This window comes from Tauraco erythrolophus, chromosome 27, assembly GCF_009769465.1.
Source record: "Tauraco erythrolophus isolate bTauEry1 chromosome 27, bTauEry1.pri, whole genome shotgun sequence".
Lineage (NCBI taxonomy): Eukaryota > Metazoa > Chordata > Aves > Musophagiformes > Musophagidae > Tauraco > Tauraco erythrolophus.
The window spans coordinates 5,946,197-5,964,163 of NC_141491.1; the positions used below are offsets into that span (position 1 = coordinate 5,946,197).

A 17,967-nucleotide genomic window follows, 5' to 3' on the forward strand; every position below is an offset into this window, starting at 1 on the left:
GCATCGTGCTCTGCTCTGTGCTCTGAAGAAATTCAGAGTGCTTTGACTTTGGAGCAGCCTGTGCAGGTCGTTTGTTCCTGCTGCTGCTCCTTGTGACTCCTCTCCAGGAGTAAACACATGGCTGCCCTTCCAGCAAGAGGGGAGCTGGTCAAGCTACCGTCTGTCTCCTGTCCTCTGGAGGAGGCTGTGGTGTAAAGAGGGCTTTCCTCATGAGTCACTCAAAGGATCATGTGGCTTTGAGGTCCTTTATCTCTGGCACAGCGTGCAGGTCACGGGTCAGCCCCCGCTGCCCCAACGAGGGAACTGCAGGTGTGGGAGATGAGGCTGGAGCCCAGCTCTAGGCTGGAGGCTCCGTGCATCTGAAAGGACTTGGCCTGAGGAACACTGGGGAGAGGGGGGCAAGGGGCTGCGGGAGGTAAAATGGGGTGTGGTGGAAGCGATGAGGAGCCACAACTCTTTAATAACCTTCATTTAATTCTTCCATGACATTGGCATGTGTAGAAATGTTACAGGCTCGTTTACGATACTGGTAACATTTGCATTGCTGTGTAGGTTATTAGCAAAGCCCTTTATGTCAAGTACAATACAATCACTTCATATCTTTTTTCATAGAAAATAAATGCTTAGAAATATCAACTGTTATTGCTACTAAATTCCTGAGTTATGCTGAGAACATGTTCTCGTCACCTTCATTAGATGCTCCCCGCGACCAGCAGCGTCTGCTCGTCAGTCACAAAGCTCTGCGGTGTGTTATAAAGGGTTTGTCCGTGCAAGCTGACGACTGCACGCAGGGAAATTTTCTATAGAGGAGAAAGGAAAGAAAATTCAAGTTAGCAGGTTGTCACTGTCACAGCACGGGCAATTCCAGTAGTCAGATGGAACGCCAAAAGGCGGATCGGCTCCAGAACTACAAGCCTGACTCCCAAGCTGTTCTCCTGGCCCGACTCCCAACATTTGCCTTGCAATCCGACAGCAAACATCCCCTGTGACTGTGACAGAGCTCGCGAGCAAAGCCAGTTAGAGCTCGTCAGATCATAGAATCTTAGAACGGTTTGGGTCGGAAGGGACCTCAAAGATCAACCAGTTCCAACCCCCCTGCCATGGGCAGGGGCACCTTCCACTACACCAGGTTGCCCAAAGCCTCATCCAACCTGGCCTGGAACAGCTGGAGTCTGTGTGCTAACACAGCAGGGGTGGATCCTGTGGAGGAAGGGAGCACTGCGTGATGCTGTTCGTGCCATGACTCTTCCAGCCTTGATGACTGATACTGTACAGCAGCCCGTTCCGCATCATGCCAGGCTGCTCAGAGCTTGGAGAAGCAGAGCACTGAACTTAAAATTAATTAATGTTAATTTTACCTGAAAGTCACGGATGTAGGTGAGGAAAAAGCTGAGGAAGGAGAAGGCTAATGACCACTCTGAGACGGTGCTGATGATGTGAGCTGTGTAGCCCTGCATGGGGGGGGGGGGGAGGGAGGGGCAGAACAAAACAGTGTGAGAAGCTCCTCTTGAACTCACAATGGCACAAAGATGGCACAACTATTCCCTCTGGAGAGCAACAGTTCTTAGTGTATCTGGAGTCTCTAAGAATGAAGTGCTGAAGTCGGCAGAAGAGTGAGAATGACCAGGAAAACACCTGCTCCACACAACTGGGATGACCCCCTCTGGGAATTTAATATCCACCTGCAAAGCCTGAAGGCTCAGTGAAGAGCTTGGCATGGCTAACGGCAAAACCTCGCTACAAAAAAGGCCCCGCTTTGGATGCAAGCAGGCTTCTGAGAGGCTCCTTATGCTTTAAATAAAGGGAGGGGTGGAAAAGCCCTCAAAGCCAGCTGGGGTAATCACAGAATCATAGAATGGTCAGGGCTGGAAGGCACCTTCAAAGGTCATCTAGTCCAACCCCCCTGCAAGGAACAGGGATATCTCCAACTAGATCAGGTTGCTCAGGGCCTCATCTAACCTGCCCTTGAACATCTCCAGGGATGGAGCATCCACCACCTCTCTGGGCAACCCTAATATTTCCACCAGTAAGCGCCCACGCCTCCAGCAGTGCCTGGAGAGGATGAGGAGGGCCAAGGAGACAGGCAGAGCTGTTAGACATGCATGCCCTCTCTCTGTCCCACTTGGGACCTCTCGCTGCCCGGCACTTACTGCTCCAACGGCAGCTCGATGGCTCGTAGCCTTCGGCCTTCATCTCCTCCTGACTCCCCCAGCCAGGAGCTCCGCTTCGCCGGCGCGCGAGATCCCTCATTTACAGGGGCCGGGAATCGCTGACCAGCACGGACTGGACAAGCTGCTGGTCTGACAGCCCATTGTGACAGTGCAATTGCTGCCCGTGAGTGAGATGAATTTAAAATAACCCTTCCAGCTGCAACTGTTGCTCAGAGCAGTTCTTTGGCAAGTCGCTGCACACTGGCTCAACTGGTAAAGCTCACTCGTGCTCTCCCATCCCACGTGCGTGCACACAACTGCAGCAGGTGCCCGGATGCATTTGGCACTGTAAATGACGTAGCTGGTTTTGTTCTGGTTATTTTCTTTGCTCAATCACTTACTTCTTCCTGTGGGTCCCAGTGCAACTTCTGCACGAGGTTCGTTCCGTACAGGCCACTGTATAAGACAACTGAGGAAGCAAACACTGCAAAGGAATCTGTTAAGGAAGATTCAGCGCCGAGAAGGAGCAACTCCGAAATGTCAGACTCGGCTCCGGATTGTGTCAAGCTGAGGCTGTAAGGAGATCCCTGCGTGTTTTCCACGAGGCCTCCTCAGCATAACGAACAGCAGTGGTGACAAGGACCACTTCACATCGCTCCCTTCAACTTGTAGATTGTTCCAACCGACTAGTTACCATCACACGGCACGGTTAATTCTACTCTAAATCCATTTCCTTTGTTCTCTGGATGCTGCTGCTTGTTGCACCTCCTCAATCAAACACAGGCTCCTTATGAAAGCATAGAATCATAGAATGGTTAGGGCTGGAAGGGACCTTCAAAGGTCATCTAGTCCAACCCCCCTGCAAGGAACAGGGGTATCTCCAACTAGATCAGGTTGCTCAGGGCCTCAAGGCTCCAACCTGGCCTTGAACGTCTCCAGGGATGGAGCATCCACCACCTCTCTGGGCAACCTGTTCCAGTGTTCTACAACTCTCATGGTAAAAAATTTTTTCCTAATATCCAACCTGAATCTACCTCCCTCTATTTTAAAACCATTACCCCTTGTCCTATCACAACAGGCCCTCCTGAACAGCCTCTCCCCATCTTTCCTGTAGGCCCCCTTGAGGTACTGGAAGAGCATTTAAGTTCTGATCAAATGTGAATACTTACTTAGCGTTTTGAATTTTTTTTTGTGGTGTTTTCCAGGCTAATAGTGTCCAGATCTCTTTCTCTGATTGCTTTGCAACTTCCAAGCCACCTTGAATTCCTGGTATGCGGGTTACAGGCTGGAATACTGTATCATTTGCAGCAGAGAGGGTTATTAGCTTCTCAGTTTCCCTCTTAATTCACTCAAGGTTTGATAACAGCAGCCAAGGAAAAACCTCATGACAATGATTCCTCATTTGATCAGAGACTCTAGAGTGACTGAGATGTCACTTTTTCAACATCTTACGAAGGTACAGTGCTTCAGTGCTACTGCCTCTATAAATGAAACTTGGAGCACTAAGTTGGAGAAGATTTGCTTTTCATAGGATTAAGACATTATCTTCTTTAATCATTAATGAGATGAAACATCAGGAGCCTCCTGATGTGAAAGGTTAATTTTAGTGGTGAATAAGGCTGAACTTACTGGCACAAACATGTTTTTGAAAACCCAGACTTCCAAAGCTTATTAAAAAATTGATGTGAGTGGTCCAGGGAGCTCTGGTTACTGATCTGAATGCAAGACACCCAATTCTCTGCTAATTAAAATGTACAGCTTTCGCAGCTGTTAGATACCTGCCTGAGATCCCCCTGCAATGGAAATAATTTAATCATCACCATACAAAAATAACTGGCTTTCATCCTCCCCTCGTTACAGAGCAGGTAATTAACTGCTTTGCTCTTTCTGTGTTGGTAATTCTGCTGTTTCACTCCAGCAGAGGATCAGGAGTATTTTTACGTTCCCTTCTGTCCTCCAGTACCAGTTAGAACCATTTCTCCTACTGCCATAGACTTCTGCCTGTTTCCAGCTTTCCCTTATTACATTACCAACTGTTAGTTTAGAAAATACCCCAACAATTTCCCCTTTCTTCCCCTTCCATATGTACGTATGTACGTACACATCGTTATTTCTACAGCTGTCTTTCCTTCCCTCTAATTTTGGTTAGACCACACTGGTTTAAAAACCTCTCTAGATTTGGAGTTTGTGGGTTTTTGGCATCTGTAAAAGGCTCTTAACTTGCCTGAGTTCATATTGTTCTATTTTAGGTCTTCCTCAGTTGTATTTGGCTCCTAACTGTTCGAAGCTGAAATTCTTGTTCTTTGCTAGCACCAGAAATTTCTACTACAGACTGTAATTCCCTAAGTTTCCCACACGACTTCCCTGGGATGTGTCAAGCCTCCTGAGCAGGAAAGGGTCCTTCTCACTCCTTTACAGACAACCAGCCTGTGCCTCGACTGTCGCTTCTCGTCCGACCAGCACAGATGATGTAATCTTGCAGCAGCAGGAACGGGAGCTCGGCGAGATGCTCCGGCCCTGGGAAACAGGGCGTATGGTTTAGTGCTGGTTTTGGCTGCCAGCCTGGAAATAAGTGGAATTGGTGGGGATTCAATCGGTGGCCTTGATTCAACTGCAGAAGGGACAGAGTTTAAGCAAGGATGTTTGCACTCATGTCTTTGGAATGTAAATATGAAAGCTTTAGCGTTGCAGTTCTGTTTGACACAAAACTGGGTCATAATTTTCCAAATACAACGTTTAGGTCCATTGAGGTGAGCAGAGGAGCTGCTGTGGGTCAGTTTCCTGATTGTTAAATGACTCCAGACAGGAAAAAGGCCTCTCTTTCTGGATGGATCTGCCTGTATTTCTGTAAAACCCACAGCTGCTTCCAGCACTCGGAATGTGAAGTGAAGGGAGATGATGGATTCCAGAGCTGAGGGAAGGTCGCAGGGAATGCTGGTCAGAAACGTCTTGTCTTTTGAACTGTAGGATGGCCAGGGGAGGAGATCAGAGGTCAAATGTCTCTTCTGACTCGACCTTGGCAATATGCTCCAGAATCATGTCCCTGACAACGCCAGACCTGGGAGACAGCTGGCACAGTGCATGGTTAGGTAACAGGATTTTCTCTTCTGCTACATTCTGTGCTCCTCTATAAAATTTGCTGCAGCATTCCTGTCACCAGGGAACAGACACTTTTATTCCTTACACGGCTTTTTCTTCCCATTAAAACCACCCATCTCCTAAGTATGTTTCCCTTTTCTCCCTTTCTCCCCATCTTTCATGATCTACAGTCAGACCTCTTTGTGAGAAACTCTGATTTTGCCATTTTGAATCGCAGGCGTACGGAAGGACAGGAGAGGAGAAAGGGTGGTAACCATCCCCCTTACCTTTCTTATGCAGTGACTCACTTGCAGGGTCAACCTGATGGTTCCCTTTTTCCCTAAAGTTCCCAGGTTGCAATCCAGAAGATGAGTCGATAGTGTGATACACGCAGTACGTGTAAGGATGACAGGCCTCCTGTGGCACAGCCTTTCACGTAGAATCACAGAATCATAGAAAGGTTTGGGTTGGAAGGGACCTCAAAGATCATCCAGTTCCAAACCCCCTGCCATGGGCAGGGACACCTTCCACTACACCAGGTTGCCCAAAGCCTCATCCAACCTGGCCTTGAACACTGCCAGGGATGGGGCAGCCACAGCTTCTCTGGGCAACCTGTGCCAGTGCCTCAGCACCCTCAGAGGGAAGAATTTCTTCCTTCTATCTAATCTAAATCTGCCCTCTTCCAGTTTAAAGCCATTGGGAGGTTAAATTAACACCGGTGCAAACACTGTCACTTGTGAAGGCTGCTCTGTTGTATGGTGACACTGCACGGCAAAAGGATACTGCTGACAATGCTTGAGCAACACCAGAGCAACACGGTCAGACGGATCCAAAAGATGTCTTTGCTGTGAACTTCTGGCTGCATCAGGTAGGACAGGACAGTCTGAACCAGCATGTAAATGGCCCCTACTCCGAACGTCAGGCAGGCTCCAACCACGTGTATGTAGTACAGAGTGTATTTCTAGGGAAAGAAAGCACTGCTTGTACAGAACCTGGTTTCATTTTGGATTCTTGGAATAATTTTCTTCTGTAAACCTTTGGCACTCCACCCGCTCAATTACCTTCCCACATCCCAAGTGAAGTAGTTCTGGAACATGCTAGTGCTTAGGAGATTTTTCTTGGAAAGCCCATACAGGGTTAGCTGGAAGGCAGCACCTGCCAGCCCTCTGCACTGCAGCTTTTGTGAAGTTCTTGTGGCCAAGATACAGGTCACAGCTACATCTGAGCTACAGGAATTTATGAGAGCTGCTCTCAGTAGCTGTAACACATGGTAGTACGGAAACGGGATGAAGGAATCCCTGCAGCTGGACAGGAAATGAGTGACAACAGGCTATCTACTGAGCATTTCTATCCCAGGAATCTGTGCATCTATGAGAGATAATGTGACACAGGATAAACACGACACAGTTCTGGTACCCAAAATGGGATTAAAAATAAGGAGGTTTAGCGTTTCTCTGAATTACTCTAGTTTGAACAAGCCTTGTTTGTCAAATTAGTATCTTTGAGCACTCGCAGGGAACAAGGTTGAACCAAGCAGTGATACTTCCTAACTTAAAAAACACTACGGGAGAATCAACTGTTGAATAGTAAAAATCATTAATGCTGGAAGTTATTCCAAGAAAAACAACCCAACTTAAAACTTATGCCCTGAAAAATGACGTTGTGTTCAGCCCTCTCCTCTCAGCCCTGGGTAAGCAAGGTGCCCAAAGGCAGAGACGACAAAGTGTTGTCTTGCCAACTGTGCCACTCGAGGCCTGGCACTGCCCCGCACGCCAACCCTGCAGGTGATCTCTTATGCCCTAAAGCAGGAGACTGTGTATTTTACTGAGTAGCTGTTAAGATGAGGAACTGGAGTCACCTCTTCCTCACAATCTCCACGTGCACAAATGAATTTGAAGTGCTGCACCCACAGCCTAACAGAGGTGGGAAGGCAGATTTAAATAGTGAATCACCCAGTTGCAAAGGCACGTGCTCCAAAATCCACGTGCTGCTCAATGATGAGGTGTCATCAAAGAGAGGTCTTTGCCCTCTATGAGACGAAATCAAGAGCCCCAGCTAGAAAAAAGCAATAGTACTGGCTGAGCAGCAGGAATCAAATCATAGAATCATAGAATCATCTGGTTGGAAGAGACCCTCAAGATCATCGAGTCCAACCGTTTACCCTACACTGTCAGGGTCCCTAAACCATGGTCCTCAACACCAAATCCACACAGTTTTTAAACAACTCCAGGGATGGGGACTCCACCTCTTCCCTGGGCAGCCTGTTCCAATACTTCACAACCCTCTCTGGAAAGAAATTTTTCCTGATATCCAACCTAAATTTCCCCTGGCGTAACCTGAGGCCATTCCCTCTTGTCCTGTCATTCATAACGTGGGAGAAGAGACCGACCCCCATCTCCCTACAACTTCCTTCCAGGTAACTGTAGAGAGCGATAAGGTCCCCCCGAGTCTCCTCTGCTCCAGACTGACCAGTCCCAGCTCCCTCAGCTGCTCCTCATAGGACAAGTTCTCCAAACCCTTCACTAGTTTCGTTGCTCTTCTCTGAACCCGCTCCAGCACCTCAACGTCCTTCTTGAAGTGAGGGGCCCAAAACTGGACACAGTGCTCCAGGTGTGGCCTCACCAGTGCTGAGTACAGGGGGACAATCACCTCCCTCCTCCTGCTGGCCACACTGTTTCTGATCCATGCCAGGATTCCGTTGGCTTTCTTGGCTGCTTGGGCACACTGCTGGCTCATGTTCAATCGGCTGTCGACCAGCACCCCCAGGTCCTTCTCTGCTGTGCAGCTTTCCAGCCGCCCTTCCCCAAGCCTGGAACGCTGCAGGGGGTTGTTGTGGCCCAAGTGCAGGAGGATATCCCATGAGGATGAGCTTATCCCATGAGGATGAGCCCTGTGCTACTGCTTTGACTCCCAGCAGTGAGAGCTGTCCGGAGCTCTTGGCGAGGTGGCTGTTCCTGTATCCCCTTTGTTCATCTTTGCATGTTTTCACACTTCAGTTGTCTTCAGTAACTGGTGGATTCCAGGGGGCATCTTTTCTCTCTGGGGTGGCCCTCAACCAGTCCTCAGCACCACTTGGATATGCAGGTACATCACTTCCAATTTTTGTCTTGCTCAAGGTTAAATGTTACACAAACTAGTTAACAAATTAACATGCACCTTCTGTATTTGGATTATCTCGAAATCTACAGATCCTGACCAGTGGTGGAGTGAAATCATGGAGCTGAACACAGGCTGGAGGCTTTTTCTTGGTGGGTGTGGCAGGGGAGGTATAGCGAGGGCTTTAGAAAAGAAGTAAACAGATGGAGGCCTCCAAAAAACCCCCCAAACTCCAAAATGAGTGTGCTGAGGTTTCTAAGACAGGGGCTGCTGAAGCACCTGGAGAGCTCTGCTAGGGGAAAAGGAGAAGGGAAAAAGGTGGAGCTGTCCAGGAGCTTTTCCTCTTCGCTTTTCCCGAAGCTGACTCGAATCCAGCAAGACACCGAGGTGACACTGCAGCCTCTAGTGGCTAAAGGCACCACAACAGATTCCCCAAAAAGCCAGGTGGGCAATTAAGATGATGAGCCTGGCAACTGTGCAAGTGTCTTGCATGTAACAGTCAATGATGTAGAACGTGGCTGCGCTGATGGTGTGATGTGTGAGAATATAAATTTTTTTTTTTTGGAGGGGGTGGGAAGTATTGGAGAGGGAAAAAAACACAGGCTCTGGTACAGAGAAATGCAAAAGCTGGTTTTGCTGCAGTATTTTTAAGAATTGCGTGGGTTTGAAGGAAAATATTCCTAAAAGGGGCAGATTTTTCAGAGCTGGACTTCTTGTAGGGTTGGGTGGTTTTGTTGGCTTTACTTCTAGTTGTAACAATTTTTGACTATTTGATAGCTGATTCTCCTGAGTCAAAATACAATACCTGGAGCTAGAGCTTTCGAATCTCCTATACGGAGATCAAAAAAAAAAAAAAAAAAAGGACATCCTCCTATAAGGAGGAGGTCTGCTCTCTGCAAAACTTGTGGGTTTTTTAACAATTTGAAACTTGATGAATGGCTGCTCACAAGTCCCAGTGGAAAAAGTAAATAAGAAATAAGTAAGAAATTATAAACCAAACCTTAAATTTTGTAACAATTTCCTGTAGGGAATTTGACAAAAACCAAGCTTGCCCCTAAAAGTTTTGCTTTCAGTAAAATCCCCATTTTATCAGATATCTCAGCAAACAAACAACTCTGTCCATTTCAGGACTTTGCAAGCAAAGCACAAACCTGGAAATTTGCAATAATGCAAAGTCCAAAACAGCTCATCCATCCCAGCGTGAGGCCAATCTTATTTAGCTTGATGATCTTGGATTTTTCTGGATTCAGAGCGTAAACTTGTTTGTAACGGACATACATGGTGGCCATACCTGTTCACGAAGAACCCAAATGCAGTAAGATTTTCAGCTGAGGAGCAGACTGTCCTTTTCTAACTGGGAAGAGGCTAAGTGACAGAGGCAACTATTTAAAACACAAAAACTGTCTTATGGCACACTGAAGTAGAAAAGTTGAGAATCTGAAAGTCAAAGCTGAAATAATACAATGGTAAACGAGTCATCTTACTAGATTTTTCAGATCTCTTTCATTTGAAAGACACACTAGGTTGTTTCCCCCCCACCATAATTGCAGCACAAGTGAGGAGACTGCCTTGAATTTTCATTTCTATTTCTTTTACTAGTCTGCTGGGTATTTTAAAACACGTTTTTGCCCTTCTGAAATCTGCAGCTGTCATGCTGGCTTTGTGGATAACATCCCTGACATACACTTTCCTCTGAATTGCTTAAAAGAATTAAGATTAATTGGTTTGAGTTTAGTTTTTGACTGAGAATTATGGGCTGCCTAATGATCTGAATAAGGCAATTAAATCATTTTAAACTGTGTGCATTCCAGAACTGCCTGCAGTTTACCAAGGACAGCTTTCTATACTCACCTAGGAAAGCTGAAATATTTAACATGATCCCAAATAAGCATCTTTCAGGTGGTATTGTCCCTGTATCACTGGAAGAGATAAATGGATATTATAGATACATACATACAGATAATATGTATGTATCTATACTAAAAATACATGCAACACAGCCATACTTATTTCAGTCTACAAAGGAACCGTAAGAAACAGGTTTGTAAAAAAACCAACCAAAACCCTCCTAGATATTTTTCACTGAATTTTTCCTTACTCAAACTATACTGTGCTAGTTTTAGAGCTGTAGAAACAAGCATGTTAAAGACACGCTGTCCTCAGAACAAGGAATCAACATACTTGGTATAACTATTGCTTTTATATTGATCTTGAGTCCATAAAAGGTGAATAAAGAGCATTGAAACGAAAAACGAAGAACCTGGAAAACTGTTACTGACCTGATGTAGGGCACCAAAGGATCGACGTGGTGTAGGACGATCGCAGTAATGTATGAAAACACAAAAGATGCAGCTGACCAAACAACCAAAGCCGTGGGCAACACAGAGAGGCCTTGCTGAAACCACCACATTTTGGTGCTGACTTCCCACTCCGAACACTGCGAGGAACCAAAGACAAAGGCTGACTAGCGTTTCTCAAAGGTTTTGCTTTTCTCGAGGCAAGCTGCCTCAAATACAGCAATTCGATCTTGCTCTAAGTCCTGTCCTGCAAACCCAAGGTGGTTATTTGACTTCATGGCACAGAAGCAATCATAAATAAGCAGAGACAACATCTGGAAATGCTAATTCTGAAATTCGTAAAAGACCCTGAGAAAAGAAACCGGAAGCGTCACTTTACTACGTGTCTTAGCATTTGTGTCTGCCAGAATAAGGTCAAATGGGTCACTGTGAATAACAGTCTCTATTTTCTTCTTACCCTTGTGTCACAACACAATTAGAATTAGTGAGGATGACAGAGAACGTGTCCCAGTAGTGACAGTTTAACCAATAGTGGCTGTTGTGGAGCCTCTAAATTCCATTAACAATCAACTGGGCAGATGTGGAAGAAACGACCTAAAATTACTTTAATATCTACACTAATTTACTACCCGTCATGCTGTGTGACTCAACATCTGTCATAAGCATCACTTCACAACAAGCTCACAGGTATCAATGAGCAAGAGCTGACCGCTGCCAGCCACAGCCTTCAAACTCAAGGGCTACTCATTCCTGGTGGCAGAAGAGTAGCTACCTTGTTTGTACAGGCAGGAGGAAAAGGTCCATTTACCCTGGAATGAAATGGCTAACTGTCCAGTTCCCCAAGCCCCAGCCTGATGGCAAATCTGTGTCTCTACCTCCAGTTGTCTAAGAACAATAATGTGCAGTTGCATCACCCTGGTGAGCTCACGCAGAAAGAACTGTGACTCCTCTCTACTCCTGGTGCTAGAGGGAAGGAATTTTCTATCGGCTTCAAAGTTACGCAGAGCTGATTTCAGAATCCCAGAATGGCTGACGTGGGAGAGGGCCTCTGGAGGTCAACTTGTCCAAGCCCCTGCTCAAGCAGGGCCACACGGGTCTCTTGTGCAGGAGGGCTTTTGAATATCTCCCAAAGATGGAGATACTACAACCTCCCTGGGCAACCTGCCTCAGTGCTTTGTCATCCTCACGGTGGAAAAGCATTTCCTGATGTTCAGACAGAACCTCTTGTGTTTCTGTTTAGAGCTGTAGAAACAAGCATGTTAAAGACACGCTGTCCTTAGAACGAGGAATGAACATACTTGGTATAACTTTTGCTTTTATATTGATCTTGAGTCCATAAAAGGTGAATAGAGAGCATCGAAACTGGAAAAACGAAGGCCCACTGCCTCTGGTCCTGTCACTGGGCACCACTGAAAAGAGCCTGGCTCCGTCCTCTGTCCTCTTTGCATCCTCCCTTCAGGCAGGGAGATGAGATCCCACCTGAGCCTTCTCTTCTCTGGGCTGTACTTGCCCCTGTGCTTTATGCTGTTTCACTGATGGCATTGCCTTATGCTTACAATGGTGAAAGAGTACAGAAAGTGTTTCGGTGGAGTCGAAACTGGCAACCGTAAATGGCATATGAAACAGGACAAAAGCAAAGAGCAAATAATAAAGAGTCCAGATCCAAGGGCATCCGGGCAAAGATCAAACAGTACGTGAGAAAAGCAAAACAATGCTGAGACAAAACAGGAAGGAGTGCAGCACTGAGAGGTTTTGGGAGGCAGGCGTTGCCTAGAGTGGGAGAGACTGAAAGAAAGGAGAAAAAGGAAGAAAGAGATAGGAAGCACCAAGACTAGAAAGTCTCATGGGAGGAAAAAAGAACTTGAAATAAAAGTGGGTGAATCTTACAACAGATCAGAGCTTATAGAATCACGGAATGGTTTGGGTTGGAAGGGACCTCAAAGATCATCTAGTTCCAACACCCCTGCCATGGGCAGGGACACTCTCCACTACACCAGGTTGCCCAAAGCCTCATCCAACCTGGCCTTGAACACTGCCAGGGATGGGGCAGCCACAGCTTCACTGGGAAACCTGCTCCAGTGCCTCACCACCCTCTGAGTGAAAAACTTCTTCCTTATATCCAATCTAAATCTCCCCTCTTTCAGTTCAAAGCCATTGCCCTGTGTCCTGTCACTACACACCCTTGTAAAAAGTCCCTCCCCAGCTTTCCTGTAGACCCCCTTTAAGCACTGGAAGGCTGCAACTCCTTTTATCAACTCCTTTGCATCTCACTGAGGAGCCCTCAGCACTCCTCTGACATGGATTTACTGCACTCAGCAGCACTCGGTCCCAGGCAGATCGCTGGCATTCCACAGCGTGCCTTGTTGCTGACCTGTGCCGGCACCGTGTCCAGGAGAGCTTGTGGAAAGCCAGGCTGACAGATCCATCACATAACACGAGAATTGCTCATTTACCAGAAACTGGTCACTGTCTTGCATTTGTGCTGCTTTTCAGCCTAAAACCTTCGTGGTTCAAGTGAGGACAACAAGCTCTGGCACGCTCCTGGGAGGTGACAAAAGCCAACTCTAACTGATGACCTTTGAAAAGAACGTAGCTACACCCTCGTAGTAGTTACACCCTGATAAAACTGTTGGTTCAGCTGCTTGTAAGGAAGAAGTTGGGCGCAGATAAAGGTGTCTAACAGGAGAGGTGATGAATAAGAAGAGAGTGAGAAAGTTGCTTGCTTCCTTACCCTTAAGCTTTCATTTTGAAGCCAAGTATAACATTTGCCCTTTAATTTTAAGCCTGTAATGCAGTAAAAATAAATAGTAATTAACAGAACTTCACAATCCCACCTCCTGTAAGAGTAAACTGGGGATTTGTATCACAGAAGAAGGCGTATTTGGCATGGCATTCTCTGTTACGGATGTTACGTGCCTGGGCGTGTCATTCAAAACTTCCTGCGGTCAGTCTGATGCTTCATTTTTACTTTTCCTTTAGCATTTAAATCTTCCCAGTGCCTGAGCTTTATTTCTGAGCAAACAGACATTTTTGCCTGAGAACAAACCAAACGATATGCCACATACCTGAGAACAAGGGCATCAAAGCAAACGTCACCTCAAGGGGAATCCAGAGTCATCTTGCTGGTGAAGTTCCACATTCGCTTCATTTTTTCCTAAATCTTTGAGATATAAAGGAAAATAATCAACATGTGAGTTACTTTTATACCCTACTCTACAGTATTTATTCTCCTCCTTAGCATCTTTGATTAGTTGCTGCTGAGTGAACATTGGATTAGATGGCCTGACACAGTATGCTTTTCTTATGTTCCAAGTGGTTTAAGGAGTGAAGCACGTGCATGGTGGGATGGTAGAAATGCAAAAAACCCCCAGGTTTTTAAGACTTTTTGATGTATAGGACTTGCCTGCACAAAGATTTAACTTGAAATGAGAAGCCTTCAAGGAAAGAAAATGAATGCAAGTGCTTTAATGCAATCAAAACCAGTGCCTGTAATCACTGCTTTCCTGTAAGGAGGAGGACAGGACAGAGTCTTCCCGTTTCATGGCGGACGGGCATCCCAATGTGATGCCAGTGCCACACTAAATATGTGCCAGGGTGGGTGCTGAGGCGCAGCAGCAAGCAACCTGAATTTAATCAGACATCCCACAGCTCCTGGCTTCTCTCCGCCGTTGTCACGCACTGAAGGAATGGTCAGAGAGGAGAAACCGCACCGCCTTCTGTGAGCTGGTGGCACTGACCAGCTCCTGCAGACGTCCGCCGCGCTCGGGGTGCTGGGCAGACGCAGCTCTGGGGCACTGCTGCCAGGCGGGCAGTGGCACTGTGGGGGTAAGGCTCACAGACAACGTGGGTTCTCCACCTGTTGGGAGTTATTTCCACGCGTACACAGATGAATTTACCTGGCCTAAGGTGACGTTAGTAAACCAGAACTGCTGTTCCCAGTTTCCCCCCTAGCAGAACTGCTGTTCCCAGTTTCCCCCCGGACACTGCTCTTAGAGCTCACCAGCAATACCTGCTCCGGAGCAAGCCCTGCTGCAGAGCAGCCCTCTGTCAGTCACGACAGCTGAAGGCACTTTCGTGTCCTGAGGGGTTTTTAAAGCATCAGGCTGAGTATCATAGATCTTTTCCGTGACAGACATTATCAAATCATCATCAGGAGCAAGTCAAGGAAGTGTTTCAAGCGCAAAGGAGATTTTAATGATCTCTGAGGTTTTCCTTTGAAGGCAGGAAGTGTGCAGCAGCGTTCTGCACGTACTTGAGCATAGAATCACCGAATCATGGAATGGTTTGGGTTGGAAGGGACCTCAAAGATCATCTCGTTCCAAGCCCCTGCCATGGGCAGGGACACCTTCCACTACACCAGGTTGCTCAAAGCCTCATACAACTTGGCCTGGAACACTTCCAGGGATGGGGCAGCCACAGCTTCTCTGGGCAACCTGCTCCAGTGCCTCAGCACCCTCAGAGAGAACAATTTCTTCCTTAGATCTCATCTAAATCTCCCCTTTTTCAGTTTAAAGCCATTGCCCCATGTCCTGTCACTACATGCATGTGGGATAGAAACTACAATGAAAATAAAAGGTGGCCAAGACCATGAATGGCAGAAAGTTAATGTTACCTAGAATGGTAACGCTGGTCAAAAGTACACAGGGAAAAGGGAAATTCCTAAATTAATGCTGATACTCTGATTGTCAACTCTTCCCTGCTCTCTCAGCAAAACGGGCAGAGATAAAGCCAAACTAAGGGATACTCCTTGTTCTCTCCAGTAAAATACTCCAGCAGACGCCGTGTTGAAGGAAGAAAGACAAAGCAATTTGCCACGTGCCTTCCCAGGTAAGCACGAAGGGTGGATGGGGATGACTCAGAAAGAGATTTAACATCTTGGTTTGCGCAATTTATTGCCAGGGTCAAACTGATACCAATGGCTAAAGGGTACTCATCCTCACAGGACCAGAAGTAAGAAAGCAGGAAACGTGTCACCTTTGTTGTTCTCACTGCAGGGTAATGATGGGTCACTCGTTTTGAGTCCTTTCTCGGTACAGACACCAAAAAAACCCTATTAAAACTATTAAAACTTCATGATTAAAACTTCTCAGCTTCCAGAGAGTTGAGGTGAGGATCTTTATGCCCTCACCAAGCCCCTGTGGCCCAGCTGGCAGAATGGCACGGTGCCAAATCAAGATGCCACGACATGAGGATGCACCGATTCCTGTTTCAGACACCTGCCGCACCGCGGTACCGGCGTGCCGTTCCAGCCGGCTGAGCTCAGCGTCCGGGATGAACAGACGCTGCCTGTTGGTCCAACCTGTCTAACCGGAGAAAAGCAGCTACAAATACGGGAGACAGTTTTCCACGTTACGGCTGGGGAATGGAATTCCCTGCACGGTCCCAGAGAGGGCCTGGAGATGCCTGGTGTGAGAGAGTGGGAAAAGGGATGGAGGGGGGTTTAGGAGAGCAGCTGGGCTGGAAGGAAGGGGACATGGAAAAGGGATGGAGGGGGTTCAGGAGAGCAGCTGGTGCTGGAAGGCAGGGGACATGGAAAAGGGATGGAGGGGGGGGTAGGAGAGCAGCTGGGCTGGAAGGAAGGGGAGATGGAAGGGGGAAAGCGCAGCCTGAGGGCAGGGAGGTGACAGGACAGAGGGGCTCGATGGGGTCCCCGGGGCAGAGGCGCCACTGGAAGCGACGGGGGGTCACTGGGGCCGACAGGGGGTGCCCGGCGCGGCGGGGGATTGCTGGGCGAGCGGGGGGGGCACTGAGATAACCGGGGCCTCCAGAGGCGCTGGGGGCTCCCGGGGCGGCCGAGGGGCAGCGGCGAGGGCGGCCAGCGGGGCACGGAGGAGGCCGGAGCCGGAGCCGGAGCCGGAGCCGACCCCGGGGAGGCCCGGGGACATTGCAGGGTCGCTGAGGGGGTGACGGGGAGGCGGCGGGAGAGCAGCGGGGAGAACCAGGGAGGCCCCGGGAGGGGCGGGACGCGCGCGCCAAGACCCCCTCGTGTCCCCTCCTCCCCCCCGCCATTTACCTCAGCCGCTCCCGCGCCGGCCTCGCGCCGCCCCGCCCCTCGCATCGCCCCGCCCCCGGCGCGCTCCCCTGCCGCCGCCCACCTCCTTTCCGGCCGTCGCAAAAGGGGCGTAAAAGCGCCGCCCGGTGCGAGGCGAGTGCGGTAAGTGCCGGTCTGTGGTTTTTCCGGTGGCGGGCGGGAGGTGAGCGGGCGGGGTTCGTCCTTCCGGCTCTGCGCGGCGGGACGGGGCCCCTGAGGGAGGCGGCCGCTGTGCGGGTGAGGCGGGAGGTCTCTGAAGCCGCGCCCGGGCCCGCGCTGCGCGGCGGGCCGGGGCCTGCCGTACCCCCGCCCGGCCCGGGGGCTGCCGCCTTCGGGCTGGGGGCGAAGCGCCGGGCCGGGCCGAGGGGTGTCCGTGTTCTCCCTCCCCTCCCCCGGGTGTTCGCCGGCGAGCGGCCAGGCCCGGGTGAAAGTCCCGCGGAGCCGGGCGGTGGGGGTGTTTGTTTTGGAGGACGAGGCGGCCTCTGGGTGGCTTCTCTCCCGTCTCAGGCGGGGCTCCCTTCAGGGGGAGCAACGCCTCAGGAAGAGAGGAGAAGTGTCCAGTTTTCTGCGTTGGAACTAGTTTTCCTGGTCATCCAGGACAGCACCTGCAGGGTTCTCCGAGGTGGCTGGTTTCCCGATAAGTGAGCGGGTGCGAGCGAGCCCGCTCCAAACCCCTGAGTTCCCGCGTAAGCAAGGCCCGGTTCGCTTGCCCTCCGACAGTGCCTCCGACAGCCCTTTCCGGGGTTGGCTTTTCGCTGCTGGGAATTGCCTTAATTAAGCTGTGGAGGGTGGAAATGGGAGCACTGGTTCTTATGCCGGTGTTGACCTTTGATTTATGGGGCTTATTTCCCCCACCTGGTGTGTGCTTTGCTGGTGGCTTTGGAGATAGCTGTCATCTTCCCTTCTCTAGCTCCACGCTGCTAGACTTCACAACTAGGTTTTTTTCTGGTTGGTTCACGTAGATAAATAGCAATTTTTTTCTTTTTAGTTTCCTTTCTCTGCTGCTTTTCCTCTAGTTCATGTGGGGAGTTATGTGTTGCTGCTCTCCTGCCTTGAAGGAGCTGGAACATCCCAAGGTTTCTTGTTTGCACTGGAAATGTTGTTCCTGAGCCTCCGGTTTTGTCACAGCTATCTCATGCTGGTGTCTGTAGGCTGTCTTTGACCAGCTAAAGCTCTCGAGCTCCTGCGTGTTTCTTGCACATCTTAAAAGTTGAATAAGTAATGAGCTTTCACCTGAACTGGGTTAAATTTGGAGAAGAAAAAAACTGCAGCAAAACTGAAAAGAGGAACAGTGATCTGAAAAAAATTGCTTGTA

General features: G+C 48.8%; 2 protein-coding genes across 5 annotated transcripts in view; one reads left to right on the plus strand and one right to left on the minus strand.

Moving 5' to 3' along the window:
• Window positions 1-475: 475 nt before the first annotated feature.
• Window positions 476-16,669, minus strand: DRAM2 (DNA damage regulated autophagy modulator 2). Of its 2 annotated transcripts, XM_086627143.1 has the most exons (9): window positions 16,635-16,669; window positions 13,687-13,781; window positions 10,604-10,761; window positions 10,176-10,243; window positions 9,476-9,615; window positions 6,012-6,189; window positions 2,552-2,634; window positions 1,359-1,451; window positions 476-800 (listed from the first exon to the last, which is right to left on the minus strand). In XM_086627143.1, the coding sequence occupies exons 3-9, from the start codon at window positions 10,732-10,734 to the stop codon at window positions 693-695; spliced, it is 801 nt and encodes a 266-aa protein (XP_086483269.1). In that variant the 5' UTR covers window positions 10,735-10,761; window positions 13,687-13,781; window positions 16,635-16,669; the 3' UTR covers window positions 476-692. The 2 variants fall into 2 exon arrangements, with proteins under 2 accessions (XP_086483269.1, XP_086483270.1); XM_086627144.1 differs by lacking the exon at window positions 1,359-1,451.
• Window positions 16,670-16,751: 82 nt separating this feature from the next.
• The window catches only part of CEPT1 (choline/ethanolamine phosphotransferase 1), a 32,750-nt gene continuing 31,534 nt past the window's right edge, over window positions 16,752-17,967 (plus strand). For all 3 annotated transcript variants that reach the window (XM_086627141.1, XM_086627140.1, XM_086627142.1), the window contains exon 1: window positions 16,752-16,775. The gene's annotated coding sequence lies outside the window, so the exon portion shown is untranslated. The remainder of the gene's footprint in view (window positions 16,776-17,967) is intronic.

What these genes read in the sequence shown, in the direction of transcription:
- DRAM2 (XM_086627143.1), bottom strand. Translation starts at nt 10,734, where the DNA reads ATGTGGTGGTTTCAGCAAGGCCTCTCTGTGTTGCCCACGGCTTTGGTT. An exon ending in AAATATTTCAGCTTTCCTAG is followed by an intron (nt 9,616 to 10,175) that starts GTGAGTATAGAA and finishes CTTCGTGAACAG; the next exon opens with GTATGGCCACCATGTATGTC. An exon ending in CCTACATCCGTGACTTTCAG is followed by an intron (nt 801 to 1,358) that starts GTAAAATTAACA and finishes TCTCCTCTATAG; the next exon opens with AAAATTTCCCTGCGTGCAGT.